Source organism: Gossypium hirsutum, chromosome A01 (genome assembly GCF_007990345.1).
Source record: "Gossypium hirsutum isolate 1008001.06 chromosome A01, Gossypium_hirsutum_v2.1, whole genome shotgun sequence".
NCBI lineage: Eukaryota > Viridiplantae > Streptophyta > Magnoliopsida > Malvales > Malvaceae > Gossypium > Gossypium hirsutum.
In genome coordinates, this window is record NC_053424.1 from 26,137,674 (window position 1) to 26,160,543 (window position 22,870).

The 22,870-nt window shown below is 31.5% G+C and overlaps 3 protein-coding genes and 2 long non-coding RNA genes across 6 annotated transcripts; 4 read left to right on the top strand and 1 right to left on the bottom strand.

Moving 5' to 3' along the window:
• The first annotated feature begins 2,163 nt into the window (after nt 1-2,163).
• LOC121222009 (uncharacterized) lies at nt 2,164-3,622 on the top strand. Its single transcript, XR_005919156.1, has 2 exons — nt 2,164-2,797; nt 3,088-3,622. It is a non-coding gene; the product is annotated as an uncharacterized lncRNA (long non-coding RNA).
• Nucleotides 3,623-4,973: 1,351 nt separating this feature from the next.
• Nucleotides 4,974-6,348, top strand: LOC107918034 (E3 ubiquitin-protein ligase RNF185). The gene is made up of 2 exons (XM_016847529.2): nt 4,974-5,220; nt 5,515-6,348. The coding sequence occupies exon 2, from the start codon at nt 5,546-5,548 to the stop codon at nt 6,254-6,256; it is 711 nt and encodes a 236-aa protein (XP_016703018.1). The 5' UTR covers nt 4,974-5,220; nt 5,515-5,545; the 3' UTR covers nt 6,257-6,348.
• Nucleotides 6,349-9,231: 2,883 nt separating this feature from the next.
• Nucleotides 9,232-10,629, top strand: LOC107916600 (probable galacturonosyltransferase-like 1). Its single transcript, XM_016845893.2, has one exon. The coding sequence runs from the start codon at nt 9,294-9,296 to the stop codon at nt 10,449-10,451; it is 1,158 nt and encodes a 385-aa protein (XP_016701382.1). The 5' UTR covers nt 9,232-9,293; the 3' UTR covers nt 10,452-10,629.
• A 2,901-nt stretch (nt 10,630-13,530) lies between these two features.
• Nucleotides 13,531-14,539, top strand: LOC107917626 (uncharacterized). The gene is made up of 2 exons (XR_001689771.2): nt 13,531-13,815; nt 14,088-14,539. It is a non-coding gene; the product is annotated as an uncharacterized lncRNA (long non-coding RNA).
• A 2,406-nt stretch (nt 14,540-16,945) lies between these two features.
• LOC107916822 (protein DA1) lies at nt 16,946-21,569 on the bottom strand. Of its 2 annotated transcripts, none has more exons than XM_016846196.2 (12): nt 20,965-21,569; nt 20,335-20,486; nt 19,960-20,038; nt 19,665-19,800; nt 19,449-19,569; nt 19,249-19,332; nt 18,595-18,714; nt 18,266-18,478; nt 17,841-17,903; nt 17,621-17,739; nt 17,376-17,434; nt 16,946-17,287 (listed from the first exon to the last, which is right to left on the bottom strand). In XM_016846196.2, the coding sequence occupies exons 2-12, from the start codon at nt 20,443-20,445 to the stop codon at nt 16,974-16,976; spliced, it is 1,419 nt and encodes a 472-aa protein (XP_016701685.1). In that variant the 5' UTR covers nt 20,446-20,486; nt 20,965-21,569; the 3' UTR covers nt 16,946-16,973. The 2 variants fall into 2 exon arrangements, with proteins under 2 accessions (XP_016701685.1, XP_016701684.1); XM_016846195.2 differs by having other exon boundaries at nt 19,960-20,050; nt 20,965-21,565.
• Between the last annotated feature and the right edge of the window lie 1,301 nt (nt 21,570-22,870).

Below are 22,870 nucleotides of genomic sequence, written 5' to 3' on the forward strand. Positions count from 1 at the left end.
GTGACCACAACGGTCATGCAAATGCAATGCGATCAGAATATAGCATACAATAATACAAACACATGTAATGTAAAGAGGATTAAATTTTAAAATTTTTAATTTCCGACATTAAGACAAGAGATAATCAATTACATGGCCTGACTCTCTTATTAGTCCCTAGTGGAGTCGCCAAGCTGTCGAAACCATTTTCAAATCGAGTTTTAGAAAATGGGAATCGATTTTAAAAAACGAAACCGAGAGTCGCCACCAATCTTTTTAGGTGTGATTGGATCACCTTTAAAACATTTTATTTTAAAATCATTAGTTTTGGTCGACGAAATAAAAGAACGGGTTCGGGAGTCGGTTACGTACGAGGAAGGATTAGCACCCTTGTAACGCCCAAAAAATTATACCTAATTGATTATCAAATGTCTTTAATGTCGGAATTTTTAAAAAAAATTTAAGATGTAATCCTCTTTAAAATATTTTAACTTCGAAAATTTGGGTTCAATCGTATCAAAACATTGACACTAAGTTAACCTTTTGGAAATCCCTATCTCGAAACGACAAATCGTCACATCCAATAAGTTAGGACACAACGCTTTGAAATTCCAAGACAGTTGCTCGTATTTTGAAAATCTTAAAAACTTAGAAGGGTACTTGACTATTCGAACTCAACGAGAAAAGTTGCAACCCAATAAGTTAGGGCACTACTTTCTTGAAATTTCCAAACACCAAGCATTGCCTTTATATTTTTTGAAATCCTTGAAGTCTCATTTTTAAAACTGATGCATGAAAGAGCGCATTAACATGATAAAATATAACATACAAGATAGTGTTGTAACCATTTTTTGAAAACGGGATTGACTTTGGTTTTGAAAGTGAAAATTAAAACGGGAACGGATTTGAAATACGATCTTTTCTATTAATATTAATTTTAAAAAGTTCGAATTAAATCAAAGTGGTTGCTAAAGATTTCCTCGTCTCGAGATATCGAAGTGTCAAATCCCGTAAGTTAGGACACGATACCATGAACTCCCGAGCGTAAGCTGTCTTTAATCTTAATTGGAAATCCATGTGTTTTAAAACTCGAAAAGGATATTTGCTATTTAGAAACAATGAGAAAATCGAAACCTCGTAAGTTAGGGCACAATTCCTCGATGTTCCAAAATGAATAACATTGCCTTATTTGGAAAATTTCGTTTTTGAATAGTAGCGAATGCAATATTTAAGCAACAAGTGTTATTTATTTAGGTTAAAATAAAACGATTTATTAGGTAAATGTATTGGGGTCTAATTTGTAAAGCAATGATATGAAATACGATATAAGAATAAATATAGGCGATAACACATGCCTAACACCACGTAAATATACGATGATAATGTGAAAATATAAGCGAGCGTATTGTGGTACATACAATGATGATAATGATTCAACATACATTATTTTACATGCTAGAATTAGCTAAGGAAGAACAATAAGGACATATATAACAATTTAAAAAGTATGGAACCAATCAAAATAAATAAAACGTATGAACCATTTGAAAAAGATAGCAAATAAGCTTAAAAATAAATAATAGAAAGAAGTGAATTTTTTAAAATCAATAATGCATAAGACAATTTTCAAAAAAATATATACATAAATTTTATAACAAATAACATAGACATGAGTACATAAAGTTTAAAAATGGGTAATACAAAAACTTAAAATAAATAATACATAGAATACTAAAAATAAATAAATAAAAAGGTTTAAGATAACAAAATAATTTTAAATAAATAGTACATGAAACGATTTAAAATAAAAATGGTACTTTGGAGTAAAACGTAGCAATCTATAATAACTAATATGAATAAAGATCTTAATGTAAGGCAAAATAGTATAAAAGACCCAAAACATATCAATAAAAAGGTTTAAAACATCATGTGAAAGATTTAAGAATGAATATGCACAATAATGGAACATAAAAAGAACAAATAGTCTAATAAAAATGAAGACAAAATATGTAATATATGTATGCATTAAAATAATTAATATGTAAAAAAAATATAAAACAGTTTTTTAAATAAAAAAGGACGAATATACAAATACCGTATAAGTTTGAAACTAAATAAAATAATATCTAAATAAATCGCAAATGGGGCATATAATAAAATATAATGAAACAGTTTGAAATAAAGAGGAAATGATTAAATTAAAATCAAAATGAAAGAAAAGGTACAAATTATAATAACAGATAAGTGTCATGGACTACATCAAAATGCATTCAAAGTTATGAGGACGAAATGGGACATTATCCCAAGTCTCAAATGCGCTGCATTTCAACCACTCAGGCCGAGGATTAAATCGGAAATGAAATAAAATAAGTGGGCGAAATTTAAAAAAAAAAAGAAAATGCAAAAAGGACTAAATCAAATGGCGTAGGAAAAGAGGAGGGACCGTGAACGAAAATATCCCATTTTAGCCTTAAAAAATATGCTGCCGTTTCTGTGGCCATTTAAGCCATTCTTTTTTCTTTTTCATTTCAGCTTCTATTTTAAAAAAGAAAAAAGAAAACAGAGGGCCTTTACCCTCTCTCCCTCTCCCTGCTCATTTCGGTTAGGGTTCTTAGAACCTTCATCGCCGCCTTCACCGCAGCGCCACGACAGGCGGTGGTTGGGGTGTAAACCGGGCTTTCAAGCCCCTGTTTAAGGCGAACTCAACAGCGAAAACTTCCTCAACCAAAGAAGATCCAAAGAAGGAACCCCCTACGACCTCTTTGGGTCGAATCCGACGACGGAGGAGCGATCTCCGACGACGGTCACTTCGATTCGGGTAAGTCCCCTTCTTTGATTTTATACCCTTTTTGTTTTTTAGATTTGTAGTATAAATAAAAAGAAATTTAAAGAGATGAAAGAACGAAATGAAATCAAAGAAAAAAATAAATCAGAGATCAACCTTTAAATTTTGTTCTGTTCTTTTATTCAAATGTGCGTCGCCCTCCCGTTACAATCAGTTTCATTTCGGCTTTATAGCCGATTCCCATATTAAAATATTGTTATTTTATTCTCTGCTACTGCTTGTGCTTCTTGCTGCCATTTTTCCTCTTTTCCAAATGTTTGCAGGTCATGGGAGTGTCAGACGCGTGGAAGGCCGGTGATTGGCGCCCCGAGCGGTGGTGGCGCGCGTGAGAAGGCTGGTGGCTGAAGGCATGCGGCTGAAAACTTTGGTGGCTGCTGAAATTTTTTTTTTAACATAGTGGGCTTGGGCTATTAGGGTTTATAAATTGGGTTTGGGTATTGTATTTGGACTAAGGGTAAAATTTGGGCCTTACACTGTGATTGTGCCATCAACAACTTGAAGCTTGTTCTTGGATAAGAGCGCCAGTTTCATTGCTCGAGACCAAGAATGATAATTCGAGCTTGATAAGGCAGGAAAAACAAGAACTAAGGCTAGATTTTCATCCATTTGGATGAAGGTAATAAGGACTAGAAGGTAGTGTAGGATCATAGAGTGCCATTGGAAAGAAAGAAACCAATGAAAATCAAAGAAACAGAGTGTTTGGGAAGCGAGAAAATGTAGAAAAATGCAAGAGAATTTTACATCTGATACCATGTAGAAAAGGAGTGTAAGGGAATTGTTAAGAGTTCTTTTTCACCATTCAAAGGATTAGTTATATACAACTTAAAAAAGAAAAGAGAAATAACAGAATTGAGAACTAACATAGGTGTAACAGACTAACTGCTACATCTGCTAACTAACTAATAGTTAAATTAGATCTATATTACTAACAACGTTAAATATAATTCTATGATATTGAAAAAAAATTTTAAAAAAAATTCTTCATTGAATAAAAAAAATATTTTGAATTGATAACTCAATAAATTTACGCATTAAACATTTATGAACTATTGTCAGTATTTTTATTATATTGGTCTTAGAAGTATGATGCCTAAAATCTAATCATGCGGGTAGTTTTATTCTTCCACATTCTCCAGTAAATATGATAAAATATTATAATATAATGCTTAAACTAAAAAATAATTAATATTAATTAAAATAACATATTAAAAATTACTTTAGATATAATTCTATCCAAATAAAAATTTTAAATGTGATTAATTATTATTTATATAATATTTAAACCAAAAATAATTATAATTAATTATTTTACTAATAATATTAACTAAAACAACCTATTCACAATTACTTTCAAGTATGATTATCAAAACAAAAATATTATTAGCAATTACGCAAATACTTATTTTAGAATTCGAAATAATATTATTATTTATTGCATTTATAATATATCTAATTTATTTACATCTATTTTGAGAGACCATGCCCATAGAAATCTAACATTCCTTATCTTTTAGTAATGATTACTTAAATTAATTATATAAAATTAAATTTTTTATTAAAATAAATTATATAAATACATATATCTTTACGTACAAGTTACCTAACGTAAAAAACAAAAAATTTGGCTATATTAAGGATTAGTCCGGTACCTGAGCCATTTTTTTTTAAATTCTTAAAATTAATAAGGGTTTAAATACAATTTAGTACTTGAATTTGATTTAATTGTTTAACATGCTACTTAAGTATTTTTGTTTCAATTCAGTATCTAAGTTCGGCTTCAATGTTCGATTTGGTGCTTAAACTTTTCAATTTGATATTTGAGTTCTTTTGGTCCTAATTACCCAACTTTAGCTTCAATATTTAATTTTATTTTTTGTCACTTTTTTACTAGAGTTCACATGTCAAATATTCATTGAACCACATAATACCATTTGTATCAAATTAGACCTTAAACCCAAACTCATGTACCAAATTGAATATGAAAGACAAACTCAGGTATCAAATGCTATATTAATAAAAAAAAGGACAAAGTCAATGCGATAATTGGAGCGTAGCGTTTACGCGTTAACATTCTAACGCCGGTAGTTGCCTATCCAAACCACAGGCGCAATCTAATAACGGGTCATCAAGGAGTCAAGAGAAATGAACCTACAGATTGTTGCCACGTGGGGATTCAAAAGCTCAAACGCTATTGCGTATTAAAACATAGGAAAGAGGAACGATGGGAATCTTTCAGCTGTTAACGCGTCGGTAAATAAATACCAAGTTTCTTCGAAGAGTTTTCTTCTGCGATCTTCATCTTTTTTATTTTTTATTTTTTATTTATTTTTGACTTCTTTGGATCGGTCGATTGCCATATCGATCGGTCCTTCTATCTCTTCAATATCTCTTTGAAGGTCAGTAATTCATATTTCTCTCTCTTCATTATATTTTAAAAAGCTAGATTTGTTTTTTTATTGCCGTTGAATCGCGATTTTTGTCGTTAATTAATCGGGAAAGATTTTGTTTTAATTAGTTAGGCTGATTTTCATAAGAGATCTGAGGTTTTTTTGAATTTGAGATGATTTGAGTCTTTAGAGGCTTTGGTTTTTATATTACAGCCTTCAATTTTTGGGGAAATTCCTGCAATTTTCTGATACTGGTGAATTTTATGATTGGTGTTTGTTTTGGTTCCAATTCGATTTTTGTAGGAATCGGAGTTTCGGAGGTCTAGGAAAAGAAATGGCAGGTGGGTTTGGGGAATCAGCGAGCCATTCTCCCCACAATCCATCTTGCTCCACCAGTAATGCTAATGGTGATGCTGGTGATTTTGAGTGCAATATTTGCTTTGACTTAGCTCAAGACCCTATTGTCACTTTATGTGGGCATCTTTTCTGCTGGCCTTGCCTTTACAAATGGCTTCATATTCATTCCCGTTCTCAGGAATGTCCTGTTTGTAAAGCCCTTGTTGAGGAACAAAAATTGGTTCCCTTGTATGGAAGGGGGAAATCATCTACTGATCCTAGGTCCAAATCTATTCCGGGTGTTAATATTCCGAATCGTCCAGCTGGACAGAGACCTGAAACGGCTCCTCCACCACCACCTATTCAGTTTCCCCAAAATGGGTTCGGGTTCATGGGAGGCTTGGGAGGTTTTGCACCAATGGCAACTGCTCGATTTGGGAATTTCACACTCTCTGCTGCTTTTGGTGGTCTTATCCCATCCTTGTTTAACCTTCAGGTCCATGGATTTCCTGATGCGGCTATGTTTGGTCCAGCTGCTGGTTTTCCATACGGCTTTCCAAGTTCATATCTTGGTGGCCATGCTTATGGATACCATCATCACCACCACCACCATCATCATCGCACCGCACAAGGCCAGCAGGATCATTATCTGAAGATGCTGTTTCTGTTTATCATTGTTTGTGTTATCTTTGCAATGATTTACCAATAGACCATATCTGCTATCAAAGCATAAATTGCTAACTTATTTTAGGAGTGCCAATCCGATATCTTGTGTAAATCTAATAAATGCATTTTCATTTACCTTTTTGTCTTTTACTTAGTGATTGAGGAATTTTTTGTATAGTACTTCCCCTGTTGATTTTTGGTTCATCTGTTGGTTCGCCTTTGTATTTGTGCTTTGGAATATCTTTCGCTGTCCTCTATGGCTGAAAAGCATCAATGTGTTTTAGCAACTACAATACACTAATTTGGCTCTTTTTCTTTTCTCCCTGCGCATCCTTGGTTTCAGCAAGATTATTGAGGCATGAGAGCAAGGTCATGTGTTTTCAGCTTATTTATCCTAATTCCAGTCATAATATCTTCAAGTGTTGGGTAACATAAAATGTAGCAGTATTTTATGTGTCTAGCTATTCATAAGTTAGAACTTCTTGCGATCTGAATAGATTTTGTCTTGGCCTTCTATATTTCATGGTTATTTCCTTAGTATATGAGGGAGGATAGCTGAGTTGATTTAGATGGGCGGTTAAATATCGGTAGTGTAGGTGGAGTTGTTTCTCTCTGCTTGTTGTAAGCATTTGCCATTAGTCATACTCAGTTCAGTTTCCACTGCTCTTTACCCTTTCATTTGAGACTATGAACGAAAGATTTTTTTAATGTAGTGATAGTAAAATGGTTCCCTTTCTGGGCCTGAGTGACAGCAATTCTTTGTGCTTGCATAGTTGTTTATATAACAAACTTCAGTGATTATAGCTCCTGACCAAGCTCAAGTTTGCAACCCAATTTGTGTTTCTAGTGCTAATTGTGCATGTACTACGAATATCAACTAGATTTGATTTCTTTGTTTTGTTTGGTTAATGAGATTTGTGATTCTCACTGTTGACTCCAGGGAGGTTACTTTTTAATCCACAGCTAATTCTTCGCAAAACAGGGGAATGCATCTCAGTAGTTATAATTGATGATAGTGTATGACGTTTTGCTGTTGTCAGCTTTGTGCTGGTTATAACATAGAATCCTACCTTGTTGTGTATCCTCTGCTCTCCTGTGCGCACACATGCACGCAATAGCATAAGTTGGTTTTGTTGGTACTTGAAATAAATCTATATGATCAAAAGGATGATGGAATCCAGTGTCGGTTGTGTTACTACTTTCAGACAAGCATCACATGATTTGGATGCCTTCGGTAAACAGTGAGTCTATAGCAAATTGTTATTTTTAACCAATATAGTTAACGGGTATGAATTGTTGCTATCTGTTTCTTTTATTGACAAGTGGTCCTGAAATGGCTTTATTTGATCAGCCTCCTCCTACTCTTATCTGATCCACCAGTTTCAAGATTTTTTTGGTTGAGTGCTGGGGTGGCCCTTTAGTTCATTGGATGAAGCTTTACGCACATGGGTTGCTCGGAGGTCTGGTGAAGCTGCCGTTTAGGCCTCATGGTAGGTAATTTCTTTTTCCCTGTACTTTTTTTGTGAAACTGTTTCGATGATAATTACAGGATTATGGGGTTAATTACTGTTTGATGTTATGCTAGTTTTGTAACAAAATGATGTTAAGTACTTTTTCATCATGCAAAATTATCTCTTGTTGAGGCGCACATGGCACAAAACATGGGCAGCAATTGTCGTGCGTTAGGAGCTGTCCATGGGGACAGTCTGGCTGATCTGGGTGTGTTCCAGTGTTTCTAGTCTCAAGTGACCATCACTTTCTTTGTATCTTTATGTCACGGTTCTTCTGTGTGACATAATATCGAGCACTTGTTTTGCCTTAGCTAGTTGCCTGCTCAAATGTATATAAGCTGTGGCCTACAACCAGGAATTATATGCCATTTTAATATGGTGGACACCACACTATCCTCATCCTCTAAAAAAATTCAAATTTAAATAACAAAAGGTTAAAATAGTTAAAAAGTTTCCAATCACCATGTATGATTTTTTTATTGATTTATAAAAAAAATAACAGAAAAAACATGAGGCTTAAATAAAAATATAGATTATATGGGTGAAAAATAAGTTTTATGAAAAATTTATATTAAAATAACAATAAGAATTTAGTTGAAATGGTAAAATTAAAAATTAAGAATCCTTTCATAGTTTAGGTCAATTGTTTTTTAAATAAACTTAATATAAAGGTAAGGAAATGCAACAAATATCCTACAATAATATTTATTAATTGTCTAAAATGTGATTTTTTTAAATATTTTTCCTGATCAAGTTGTTGAGTTGAGTTGAGATATTTAGTCACATATTTAAATAATAGTAACCATAGATATAGAAAACAGAATGTGAGAGAAAAATATTTTTTTATGTATGATGAAGCTTTGGATGACATGGTAAAATTAAAGATTTAAGATACTTATGTCTCGTTTGATTACTAGTGTAATTATATGAGCAAAACAAACTTAGTTATTATGCATGTATTATAATTGTTAGATATAAAATAAAGAATAACTAGTAAATTTAAATTTAAAATTTGAAAGATGGATGATAACTCTTGTAAAAATTAAGCGAAAATTTTTCCTCTCTTCGCTAAAAATAAATTATAGATGTGGCTAAATATTACCAATTGAATTAGTTTATTGCTAATTCATATACTAAAACATGTGTAAAAAAATAATATTTCTACTAGCAAACAAAGCACTAATAGGCTAGGTTTAAATCTCATCCTTTGTATTTTTTTTTAAATTTAAAATTTTTAATATAAATTCTATATTAATGAATAAAATACAAAAACACTATATGACAATGTCTATTAATTGTTTAAATTTGATTTTTTTTAATATTTGTTCTGATCAAGTTGGTTTTGAGTAAATTGAATTACATTTAAATAATAGTAAGTATAGATATATATCGGTGAAGTATAGTTTTATGAAAAAATACTTGAAATGGTTGATGATTTGTATATTTTTATTAAAATTAAATTAATTTTATATAAAATATTTATTAATTGTTTAAAAGGAGACGAAGGTGTTATTTGGAAGCAGTGAATGGCGTTGGACTTTGTTTTTCCCTTCGATTCCTTCTTCTTCCATGCGAAGAAACCACCTTTCTTATCCAAACTCCCTTTTCTTTACATTTAATATCAACCGTCTATTCAGATACAGAGTTAATATTGTATGTATTTATATTGACTCTGTGCTGATGATGAAAGTAATTTGTACAATGGCTCATCTTCTCCATCGCTTAGTAATTTTCACCATCTTAATAACCATGGCTGCCACCGTCACACCAATAACCCATCAACATTCAAAAGAAGCCTCTAAATTCTATAATTCTCCGGCTTGCCTTTCAATATCTGAACCCTATATTTTATGCTCCCATCAAGCGCTTCATTTGGCAATGACCATCGACAAAGCTTACATCAGGGGATCCATGGCCGCTATTCTTTCCGTACTTCAACACTCCTCTTGTCCCCACAACATTGCCTTCCATTTCCTCATCTCCGCCACCGCAAACGCCTCACTTTTACGCGCCACCATATCCTCCTCCTTCCCTTACCTCTACTTCAGACTCTACCCTTTTGATCACTCATCTGTTCCTCTTATTTCAACCTCAATCCGTTCAGCTTTAGATTGCCCTTTGAACTACGCTCGAATCTACTTAGCTTCTCTCCTTCCTTCATGCATCCACCGTGTTTTGTATCTTGACTCGGACCTGATTCTCGTTGACGACGTTGCTGAACTCGCCGCGATCCAACTCGGAGATAACTCAGTTTTGGCGGCAACAGAATATTGCAGTGCCAACTTCGTTTCTTACTTTACTCCCACGTTTTGGTCCAACCCTTGTTTATCCTTAACTTTTGCGAATCGTAAAGCTTGTTATTTCAACACAGGAGTAATGGTGATGGATCTTGATCGATGGAGAGAAGGGGATTACACGAGGAAGATAGAAGAATGGATGGAGATTCAAAAAAGAATGAGGATTTATGAGTTGGGTTCATTGCCGCCGTTTTTATTAGTTTTCGCCGGGAACATAGTTCCGGTGGATCACAGGTGGAATCAACATGGGCTTGGGGGTGATAACTTTGATGGTCTTTGCCGGGATTTGCATCCTGGCCCGGTTAGTGTTTTACATTGGAGTGGAAAAGGGAAGCCATGGGCGAGGCTTGATGCTAAAACACCCTGCCTTTTGGATGCTTTGTGGGCATCTTATGATCTCATGGATACTTCATTTGCTTTTGATTCTTGAATCGAATGCCAAAATTATGCTTCGGGTGTAAGTGTTTGTTGGCTAGGAAAGTGACGGAATCGTCGAGAAACGGTGGAGCTATAAAAGCTCTAAGCTGCAATAATGCCAGGGCGGAGCTTTAGCTATGTGTTTACAAACGATTGACGGATTAAATTAAATGTGAACCAAATTGATTTAATCCTCAACAGGTTTCAACTTTGATTATAGGAGTAACAAGGATGTTATTAGCAATTACATGTTTTTTAATTAATAAATATTAAACTTAATGTCTATAATCAAACATAAATAGTAAAACACACCTATCTAAACACTTACTAAAATTAAATTTAGGATAATAATGGAGTGAGCGGGAACGGATTTTGTCACTTACTGTCTTATCATATCAAAACCCAATTTGGAATGAAATTGAGGATGGGTATTGACATACTTTGCTTATCTTCATATCCATATCAAACCCAAATAGAGATGGTAATGGAGCCTGGATATTACCAAATCTATCATCCTGATTTTATTGTTTAATTCAACACTAAAACTTTAAAATTAAAACAAGTATATGGATTAGAAAACATAGACTATATCAATGATTTATAACAAATTTTAACCATATGAATTTAAATGCTGCTATCAGACATTTTAAAAATCAGAATATATATATATATAAACTAAAATTAAATACATTAAAATATTAGGATTAAACTCACAATTTATACCACAACAGAATTTAATCAATATTTAAACATAGTTGTCCACAAGAAACGAATATTAACCTTTTCAATTTCAGCTTTGGCTTTGGAAAATACGGTTAAAGGGGAACAAATTTAAAAAAAAAATAAAAAGAATAGGGGTCTTTATAACATATTTTTACTATTTTAATAATTATATATTATTTATAAAGCCTCCCCATCAACCAAGTCTTAATTCAATTAGTGGAATTTCTTTAATGTCCCTTTCATTTAAAATAAGTTATATTATTTGAGTGAATTTTAATTTTTTTTTAAAATTTAAAAAAGCAATAAAAATATGTATATGATAATATTTGAACCTATGCCAATTATGTAAGTAAAACTTTTAAATTATTACTCAACTAAAGATTTATTTTTATATTTTTATACATTTTAATTTTATTATGCACACTTTATTAACTCCATCTATTGTATATATATTTATATTTACTATTTATAGAGCTCTTTACTAAATTGGTGTCACTCATCAACCGAGTCCCAACTAGACCTGTTCATGGGCCGGGCTAGTCAGGTCCTCAAAGAATTCTAGGCCCATTTGATAGACTATGGCCTAAATTTTTTATCAAGCTCGACTAAGATTATAGATGCTAAACTCGAGCCCGACCCATATGAAATTTAATTTATTTTATTTTATTTATATAAAAATCAAATATATAATACATCAAAAACATCAAAAACATTAAAATAAATGTTCCCCAAGAAATTGAAAATAAATTAATAAAAGTTTTTATACTTACATAATACTATGATAAGTGCAATTTAACAAACAAATGTCTCTAAAACAGTAGCAAAATTAAACATAAAACAAAACTTATACAATATCCAAATAATAATAACAAAATAGTAGTAACATAATAGTGAGATGACAGCAAAAAAAGTGGGGAAAATAATAGCAAAACAACAACAAAATAGTGGGAAAATAATAGTTTTTTTTTTTCAAATTTGGGTCAACTGAGCCTGGGCCAAAAAAATCTTACCCGAGATCCGACCCGTTTTTAAAACAGGACTTATTTTTTTCCCAAGTCCATTTTTTGAGTTTATATTTTTGCCCAAATCATTTCACTTTTCGAGCGGACTTTCACAGCCCGACCCATGGACAAGTCTAGTCTCAACTCAGTTAGGAAAATTACTTTAATATCCCTTCTCATTTAAAATAAATTACATTATTTGATGGTACTTTAATATTTTTATTTAAAAAATAGAATAAAAATATATGTATATGATAAGATTTGAACCCATGCCAATTAGGTTAACAAAACTTTAAATTTTCACTCAACCAAAGGTCGTGTCACAAATAAACTCAACATCAAATCAAGATTGATGACAAAACAATGATAAATAATTGTATTCATTTAGTATTCTTAATCTAATGTGTTTTTGTGTTTCAATTTCGTTTCACTCATAATTTAATCTATATTTTTATTTTAATATCGTGTATATTTCATATATTATTAATTAATTTCAAACATGTAATTTCTACACAAATTCGTGTGTAATAAGACTTCTAGTGTAAGAGGAAAATAATAATATTATATAGTAAAAATAAGGGAAGACAAATAATTATCATAATTGCTCTAACTAATTATTAAAATTAATTCATAATAGTTTGTTTATTTATTATAATTATAGCTATTATTTATTAATAAAAAAGAAAAGAAAAAGAAGTTAATTAATAAAGGAGTAAAAGGCTCTGAACAAGAGAAAGAAAAGTGCAGAAGTGGAAGACTTTCACTGTACAAGAATAAATGAAAAGCTTAGGAGGAAATTATTAAATTTTAAATTGAATATTTTAAAATAATTAATAATGAAATTAATATTTTTTATATAATTTTAATTGATATAATAACAAATTATGTTTTTAACGTTTACATATTTTGTCATTTTAGCCTTTAACATTTACCGGCGGTTGTAGGATAAATTTGTTAAACTAAGACCATATTGATTGAATCTGTAAATTTTAAGGGTTAAATTTATTATTATACCAATCAAAATAATATAAAATTGATGAAAAATATTAATGTCATGATTAATTGTTCTTAGTTACTCAATTTCAAAATTAAAAGTGATTAAATTACTCTTATTTTCTAAAAGAGCTTAATTTATTCAATTTCAAAATTAAGAATAAGAGAGAATCTCATATAGCAGCCAAGCCCCTAAAATAATTTTTTTTTATTAGTATTATATTTTAGCTCTCCAATAATGAAAAAAAAATTAATTTAACCCTTTAAATTATAAAAGTATAAATTATTAAAATAATGAATTTTTCTTTTTAATCCTAAAAATATAGAACCGCACCTCTCAAAATATTTTCTTGCTTCGCCTCTGTTTCTTCATACAGGTTTTTTTTTTTTTGATGTCATCTTTATTTTTCTTAAATAAGATAATAATAAATCAGAGTTAAAACTGTGAATGAAAAATCCAAACTTAAATCATTTTACGCATGAAAAACTCCATCTTTCTCAAAACAACTTTCCTTGAAGACTTATTGTCATTCATTCCTTTTTCACCCTAAAAGCTTGTTTCCTAATCTTGGGTTTAGTGTTTGGAGGAGATATGAGCGGCTCTGATGATTTTACAGCCAAGATAGATCCCTTAAATATACTCTCAAACTTGTTTTCCTGGTACTGCTTCTATCATTTTCAACAGTTGTTGCTTTCTCTAACATTCTTCTACCCTTTTCCTTCCAACAAAACAATATTAAATTTTTGTTGATTTAAGAGATCTGACATTCATTTGACACGAGAGAGAATAGGGAATGAGATATGATTTCTAGCTAAATTGCCTTTTTGTTTTTGCTAATAACTATTCACATTGTCTAAGAACTAACAATCGTTTATTCATGTTTTAACATGGTACATACTATTCTTATTATTGTTTGCATTTTTTTTGCAAGGGGTGTGCTTCTTTTCTTGGTATATAGGCAAGCAACACAAAGCTTGAGCGGAGGTTTGCTATTGACCATGTTGACCCGTAATTATTGTATATCCCTTGACCAAGTTTGTCATTGAAAATTATTCAAAAAGTAAAGAAGCATCAATAAGGACTCATACTATGGAGATCAAATTGTCAATGGATTGGAAGCTGATTGTGTTATTTCATTTCTCTAACATGGAGCATTCATCATGATCTTCGACCATGAAAATTTTGGGATACATAGGCAAGGATTGTTGGAGATGTTTCATGGAGTCCCAGTGGGATGGCGGACTCTTTTGATCAGAAACGTTTTATGCAGCTTGTTGCTTGGCTGTACTGTACTATCTGACTTTTTCCATGACTTGCTCTCTATCTCTTCATAGTTTTCCTTTGGTTACTAATTTTATTAATAAAATTTCTCTTTGTGGAGATTCAACAGAACTGTGAAAATATTATATTACTTTTAGTAATCTTTTTCAAGCTTAGTATATCATTATATGCATTAAATTAGGAAAAGATGAGAAATATTTCGATCATACATTAAAGCTTTTACAATTGAAAAGAAAAATGCCAATATAACATATGCACACACAAGAAGTGAGATTAACTTCGACATTTATACGTTGATTGTTATTTTTTTTAAAGAAAATATATCAGTATTCAAACACCAGAGTTTTAAAAAAGTAAACACATGTTGGCATGAAGATACTAAGACGCGTGCATTTCTCATGCAAACTTGTTGAATCTTCACTTTTGACATGAAAATACGACGACACTTGGCTTATCCCATGCAGATATTGTCTTACCCCACATTTCATGAATTAGCATAAGCCTATATATTTATTTGTCTTAGGTATAGATATAAATAAATGTATATACATGGTTATATGTGCATTTTTTATAGACAATTAATTATTTTTAGTATTTAAAATATGGAATAAATTTTATTAGGATCTTCTTAAAAAATATAGTTTTTAAGCACCAATAAAATAATGTCACGTTATTTTTGTGCAACTAATTTTTTAAAAAATATAATAATTTTTGTGCAATTTTTTTCCATGTCATTAACACTTAATTGTGGTAATTATTTTACCCTGAACCCAAAACCTCGAACATTGAATCTCAAATCTCGAGATTTAGGGTTTGAGTTTAGAATTTAAGGTTTTAGGTTCAGAATTCAAGGTTTAGGTTTAAATTTAGGATTTAGGGTTACAAGTTATGAGTTTAAGATTCAAGGTTTGGATTTAAGATTCAAGAGTTTAGGGCTACGGGTTCATGGTCTGGGTTTGGGGTTCTACATTTTGGATTTAAGGTTTAGGATTTGGGATTCATGTAATTTTTTTTATCAAATTCACGTGTTAATGATATAAAAAAATTGTTGAAATGTTGTTAAATAATTGAGAAGTGACCATGAATAATATAGTTGGAAGGGTCCATAAAATAATTTCTCTATGGATGAGTATATAATAATATTTTCATGTCTTTAAAATTTGATGATGTGGCAAAATTTTATTGGTGTCTAAAACCTTAGTTTTTAGGATAATTCTTATATAAGTTATTCCCTTTAAAATAAGTTATATTATTTGATTTTTTTTTAAAAAAACCAATAAAAATATGCATAGAATAAGATTTGAACACAAGCTCATTAGATTAAAAAAACCTTAAGTCTTACCACTCAATGAAAATTATATTTGAATATATTTATATATTTTAGTTTTATTATACACATTTTATTACCTCCATCAATTGTATCTATATTAATGATGTTGTTGATTAAGATGGTGTCACAAATCAACTCGACACTAACTTAGGATTAATGACAACACCGTGATAAATTATTATATTCATTTAGTATTTTTAACCAGATGTACTCATGTGCTTAAATTTCGTTTTAGATGCAATTTAGTCTAATTTTTTTTCTTTTAAAGTCCTACATATTTAATGTATTATTATTAATAATTAGTTTCAAATCAAACATTTCGTTATTTTTTGTATGTTATTTTTAAGCACAACTCTGTACTATAAATACATGATTTCCACGTCCATACATGTGTGATAAAGTTTGTAGTAATATAATATGTATTTGTGGTTACATTGGCATGGTGTCATGTGTGCATGTGTATGCATTAGGACATGTGGATTACCTGATGTGAAATGCAATATGTTTATATGTATGTACGCATGCTAAAAAAGACATGGATTTAATTATGTTCTGGTGTTAATTTTATTTATGCAAATGCTATATATTCATGAAATTTTTGCAACGACTCTTTTTTATATAAAAAGTAAAGGAGTATTCTGGAATTAAGATGAAATGTAAGATTTTTAGAAGCAAATTAATCAATTGATACTTTTAATCACATGTATTAATCTATTACAATTTATTCTTATTTTGTTTTATTTATATACATGGTTTCCTCAGGAATGAAATTTGATAACATTAATTTATGAAATATGATAAACCCTGTTTTTATATATTGCTCAATATTTGTATTTGTATATAATATTTTTAATAATTTCATAACTCTAAATAAATATTTTTCAATTTGGAAACGATAAATGAACTAGGGTGTTGGGTTTTTTTTTATTTTTGAATTAATTTGTTGAGTTATTTTAATTTCTAATTGTTTTTATGTTGTAAATTAGTTGCATACTAAGCATGTGAGAAAGAAGATCAGGATTTTTCTGAAACAATAATTTTCTCTTTTCTGCTATATATATATATATGTGTGTGTGTGTGTGTGTAACCCATCCATGTTGTCATCTTCTATTGAAACTTCATCTCCATCTTCTGCCACCTATCAAATTCATATGAAACAGCTTTCAAAAGAATAGAGAAAAAAAAAACCGTGAGGGATAGCGATTTTCAGTAAGGAAATCTGCCGGTCATCCGAATATGTTCAAGAGTTCTTCTAAGTCCATATTTATAAACTGCCTGATTCCCTGCTCTAAACCCATCTCCATATACGGGCGATGTGTCTGATTCTATTTGATGCTTGAAGAACTCACCCAGCTTCCTCTCAAATTCGGGTCTTTTGCCTTTTCTTATTCTACTAGAACCCGAGGATGATGTCGGCGCAACATCGCTGCTCGAAGAAGAATCGAGCTGCGTAGCTATCCACATGTGCGCTAATACCTGACAAATACCTTCCTCCACGTCCTGACTCAGAGTCTGGAAACCTGAAAACAAGTAGCAATTTTGTCAAAATGTTTCTAGACTCGAAACCAAAACTGAAGCACGACATATTATGTTGGAAATGGAAAGCACCTTGAAGTCGCATCCATGCATGCATCATCTCGTGCGCTAAGATCGACCCCGTCAGTAACCTACATAAGATTTTCAATTTCTCATCAACTACCTCAAACATTACTTGATGTATTAAGTGTAACATCAAAGTCAGCATCATCTGCTACAAATATGCAAGATTCGAAAAAAAGGGCACAAAGGTTTCTGGAAATTAGAAAGACAACAAAGAGGCTATGTAGAAGCAATTGTGGAAAATAATTCCATACCTAGGCAGGCCATATAAAATGAGAATAGCAGTCACTTCACATCTACGTGTCAATTTGTATGGCTCTGTTATCATGTCCATGGCTCGATTTCCAGTCCCAAAACTTGGTCGCCTTAGAATCTGATGATTTCAGGTTGAAGATGGCATAAATCTTTGAGCAATGCAAAAGCTTCCAATGGAAAATTTCAAAGTTATATATAGAGGATTTCATATGTTCTTACAGTGCTGACAGTTTGTTCTTCAGAAAGGCAGAGTCCTCTAGTCTCTGGCATATGATAATGGCCCTGCCCAACACAATTTTTAGAATGCAATCATTACACAAGTAAAGAAGAGATGAACACTTCCTCTCACAAGCTGTATTGCTCTGACTCTTCATTTTTTTTCTTAAATTAACACATATCTAGAATCGGATATAGAGATATGAGCCTCTAAATACACGAGGAAAAACATAGAAAAAACAAACATAACCATGGTGGACACATACACACATATCCGACACACCCAAGTCCTTGCAAGTATTTTCATTAAGCAGCAAGAAAAGATTGAAAACATGGTATTTCCAGAAAACATCTATAAGCAGAAGCATGCCCGAAGAACTCCGGTTTAAAGCCTCACATTCCGATTAAAATCTATAAACATAGCTTACATTCTTTTCTCCTACTCTGGCTTCATTTAACGCCTGCCTTTCAACCAGGAGTAATGGAACTTGCTGCTCCACTTTCATGTTTAACCCTTCATAAAACTCTTGTATATCAAGATAAAGGGGTTGGCATTCCTTGGTATCCATAACTGCAGAATCTAGACACTCAAGGCAGAGCTTCCGTCCATCGTCAAGGGCAACATATCCCGTGTCTTGTGGCTGTATATGATGAGCAAAAGTGTGAAGCTTTTAACCTTTTTTTTCTCTTCATCTTTGGAAATAGTAACCAATATTTAACATTGCTAATTTAAATAAGAGCTTGTCATCATACTCACCTCCATTCGCTCGCAGCTGCAGCATCGTGGAGTACCATCATGTTCATGAGAAGGGCAGTACTTCTGGATCCAAAAAGGATGTGCCCTATATTCAATAAGACCAGCAGGGTTTGTTGGAATCTGTCAAAAGTATATATGCCGAAAGACAACACCAACCAGCAATGAGTGACTTGCAGTAAATTTATGTTCTGCTGGTTCAACATTAGTTAAAAAAACAATATACAAGGATTTGCACATGATAGGTAGATATGGGTTTCCTATATCTTAAAGTTCCTTTTGCAATTCCAAGTTTCATTCTATTGCTTTACATAGTTTAAACTCAGAACTACAGAGGGTGACATAAACTATGAACTACTCTTCATGCCATCATATATACATGACTCTATTGCATGGTATTCACATGTACTTGTATGACCTTCAGGTTTAGGTTTATTTAGCACTTGGAATTTCATTATTATGTAAAAAGCATGCAGAAAACATGAAAAACACATTTGTGATTTGGTATTACTATAAGTTCATTGTTGACATTTAACACTCGAAATATAAATAAATTCACTGAAATATGCAGAAATCATATCATATATAATACCACCTTTAACATTTATGCATTGAGTTACAAATGAAACAAATTAGAGCATAAGCCAAAAAGCTTACAAAGTGGCTGCAGACATCACATTTTGGATGGTAACGCTCCTTATAACAAGATTTATGGAAACGATAATTCCCAGACACAGAGAACTGCAGAAAAAGGTGGGCCTCTAAATTAGCTTGTTCATTGACGAAACATCTAGTGAAAGAACCAGACAGCAACATTGATAGCTACCAAAAGGCCTGCTAAGAACTTAAATTTGTACCTCATAATCAGAAATTGGAAAGTTGCAAGCATGGCAATGGAAACATTCTGGATGCCAAAATGCATTGAGGCAATTTAAAAATCTTCCATGACCAATCTCAGTATTGCAGCCAGCACAAATCCTACAAAAAGATTATTAGCATATATTTGCAAGGATAAAAGCTCAAAGATAAGCAAGGGGTGAAATACTTATTGTAGTCAATGACATATCATATACCTGTCTCCCATCGGAAAATGGATTGGAATTGGCAGGAATGTATTTGCATTGTCATATTGGGGAGGAGGTTCAAACCTCAAGCTTTCTTGTATAGCCCTCGCAAGTTGCTCATCTTCCTCAAGCTGAGATTCATCATCTACTCAATAATTCTAGAAACTTAATAATTTAAATTATGGATTGTTAGATTACATGTAGGGCAGAGAAAAACATCCCATTGGCAACTAATTCGATGATATCATTAAAAAAACTGCAGAAAAGAACATGCATGTTAACATTCGGTATACATGCTACTCACTTATTATGTTTCTCTCCTTCTGACTTTCCTCTAGAAGGGATAGGGCAATAGCTCGATCTATCTCTTCATTCTCATGCTCCTGCCACATGTTCTACATCAAGGTCGAAACCAAGATATAACATAGAAAGCATATTAAAGCTAATTAACCAAAATAAAACAGTCCAATTAACATATTTGTGCACAAAAGCATCCATTGATACAACCCATGATTCATAGTCTAAATTTAATATGTTTTCAACACAACCTAGTAAAAGCCTTTAAGTAATAGGTCCTCTATGTATGTACTATCAACGGCATTACAGGTAGCATGATGGGAATCCAGTCATCAAAAAGGTCGAGAACATGTAGGAATAGAAATAGTAACAGATATAATACCCCTGTGCCAGATGGTGCATAAAATTGAGGATCCTCTGCATAATCCCCATGATAATATCCTTCTGAGTTTTTTTGGCCAGAGCCCTTAAAAATTTTTTTAATCCAATCCATAATGCAGGGTGTTATCTGCTCATAATCAATAAGGTTTCTGCCTGCAAGTACAACATGCATTGAAGCAAATAAAAACAAAGATATACATACATATATATTTGAAACTGCAGTAAATATAAATATATGCCAAAAGAGGAAACTATGGAATTCATGCTTTTAGTGAAGGATCATTAATGAATAAAGCCTGACAGAAGATCATAAGTCAAAGTTGATTAAAAACAGCCATGAAGAGAAGAATGCTAACATAACTGTATAGGCTAAGCAAGAAACCAGGTTAAACAATAGAAATCAAAATCAACAACCTGACATTGTTTTACCCCATAATGCTTAAGCTAAACATTAGTTAGAAACATCAGAAATTTCCCCAAACCAAGTGGATATAAAGAGAAAGGGAAGGTTAAAAAAAAAAGACAGATTTATTCCAGCTGAAGACGCCAATAAAATTCATGATAAGGACTGAACTACAGGCTCTCAAAGAACACAAGATGAAGAATCAAACAAGTGGAGAAAATGACTTACCGCAAACAAATCAATAACCTGCAGCAAACGGTGGAAGAAGATTGCAAAAGAGAGCTAGATCAGGAAAGATCCCAAAATTAACGCAAAAAGTTTCAAACAAATTTTAGTTCTATAAAGCTATATATTCTCTCACACCCTTTTGCTTTTTTTTTTCTTTCTTTTTTGGTGAATAAAAATTGAATAATCTATTCAAGGATGCAAAACAACAAGAAAAAACAGCGACACCCTTTATTTCGTTGGCTGCAAAGAAGAATCTATCACACCCAAAACCCTCAAAAAGAAAGTCTTTTTAAAGAATTTTTGTTCAAGACGTGATTCAGCAATGACAATGGATGGAAGTCGAATAAACTAAGAGCACAAGCGTTCTTCAACGGTAGGCAAATTCAAAGTCAAAACATTAAGAAGACGTACAAAAAATGATGAATTTTTTCATAATCCCCAAAGGGACTCATAAAATCCAATTGAGCGATTTTCACCTTTTCCCTCTAATATTTAGAGTTTGGGGTTCTTCTGATTCATCAACTAGAAGACCCCCCCTAAACAGAAAACGCAAAGCTTTCTTTGTTGAGAGCGTAATGAAAAGGGAAATAAATAAAAAGAAAACTAATTTATAAAAATTATATAATTATTTTCTTTTTATACTACCACTTCGCCCCCGCTTTTATCGTTTTCAACTTCTTTACAAAGCTTTTGATCCACTAAACAAAATTCTCTCTTATTAATATTTCTATAAATATTTTATTATTATTATTAAGTGCATAGTGATATCATTTATACTTATTATCTATAAATATGAATCTACCATGCCTAACAGTTTGATTTTTAGTGGTATTAGAGAAGGCAGTTTCAAAACCCCATTTATATAATATAAGCTCATAATTATTAAATATTAATCTTTATGAGGATGTTATATTAGCAATTTAAAGTTTGTTCTGGTAATTGTGCCGAATTAATAGTTAATTTAGTACATGAATTAAATTGTAAAAGTTCAATAGCTCTAGGTTTTTTATTGGTCAAAGATTTAGGAACTTAAATTGTAATTAGCTAAAAGTCTAAAATAAAAATTAAACCAATTTGGAATGTGTTAGTGAATGATGGTGGCTTAAACATTAAAACATGATTAGTAAGTTAATTAAGTAAGGCTAATTAAAATTAATAAAATTTTAATCATAGTATAAAAAGATGAATTAGTGCAAACTTGTCATCTTTTCTTTCTTCTTCCTCACTGTTTAAGCATAAAAACTTAAGGGAAAACTATTTTGAAGCTCAAAGCATTCGACCCCTGATTGGTAAGCAATTTCAAGCCATTTTCTTGTAATTTTTATATTTTTAAGGTCATGGGAGATTGATTTAGCTGGCCCATGTACTAATTTGTAAAATTGCTAAAGTTTTTGAAAGTTTTCATTATTATTTTCTTGAAGAATTTGGTGTTAAATTGATATATTTTACACTTAGATTATGAAAAGAGACTAGATTGTAACATTTAATTGTTAGTTTTGTACATAGGGACTAAAGTGAATAAAATATAAATTTTTCATAAAATTTTGGTATAAATAGAAAGTAAAAGGTCCCTAATGAATGTAATTGAAGTCGGTTTTTAAATCGAGGCTCAAAATTGAAAGATATGATTATTTTGAATTTAGGGACTAAATCAAATAAAATATAAAACTTTAGGGGTATTAAAAAAAGATTATCTAGGTTCATCGATGTCATGATATAATGTGAAAATGTTTGATATTGATGGATTGTATGGAATAATTGTATAGATTAAGAATTGGATCAAACCGAAGGTAATCAGGGAAAAGCTAAAATTGTAGAGTAGTCCCTAAAAAATCAACTTATTTGATGTTTCGACCAGGTAAGTTCATATGATATTTATTTATTTATTTAGGTTGTTATATATTTT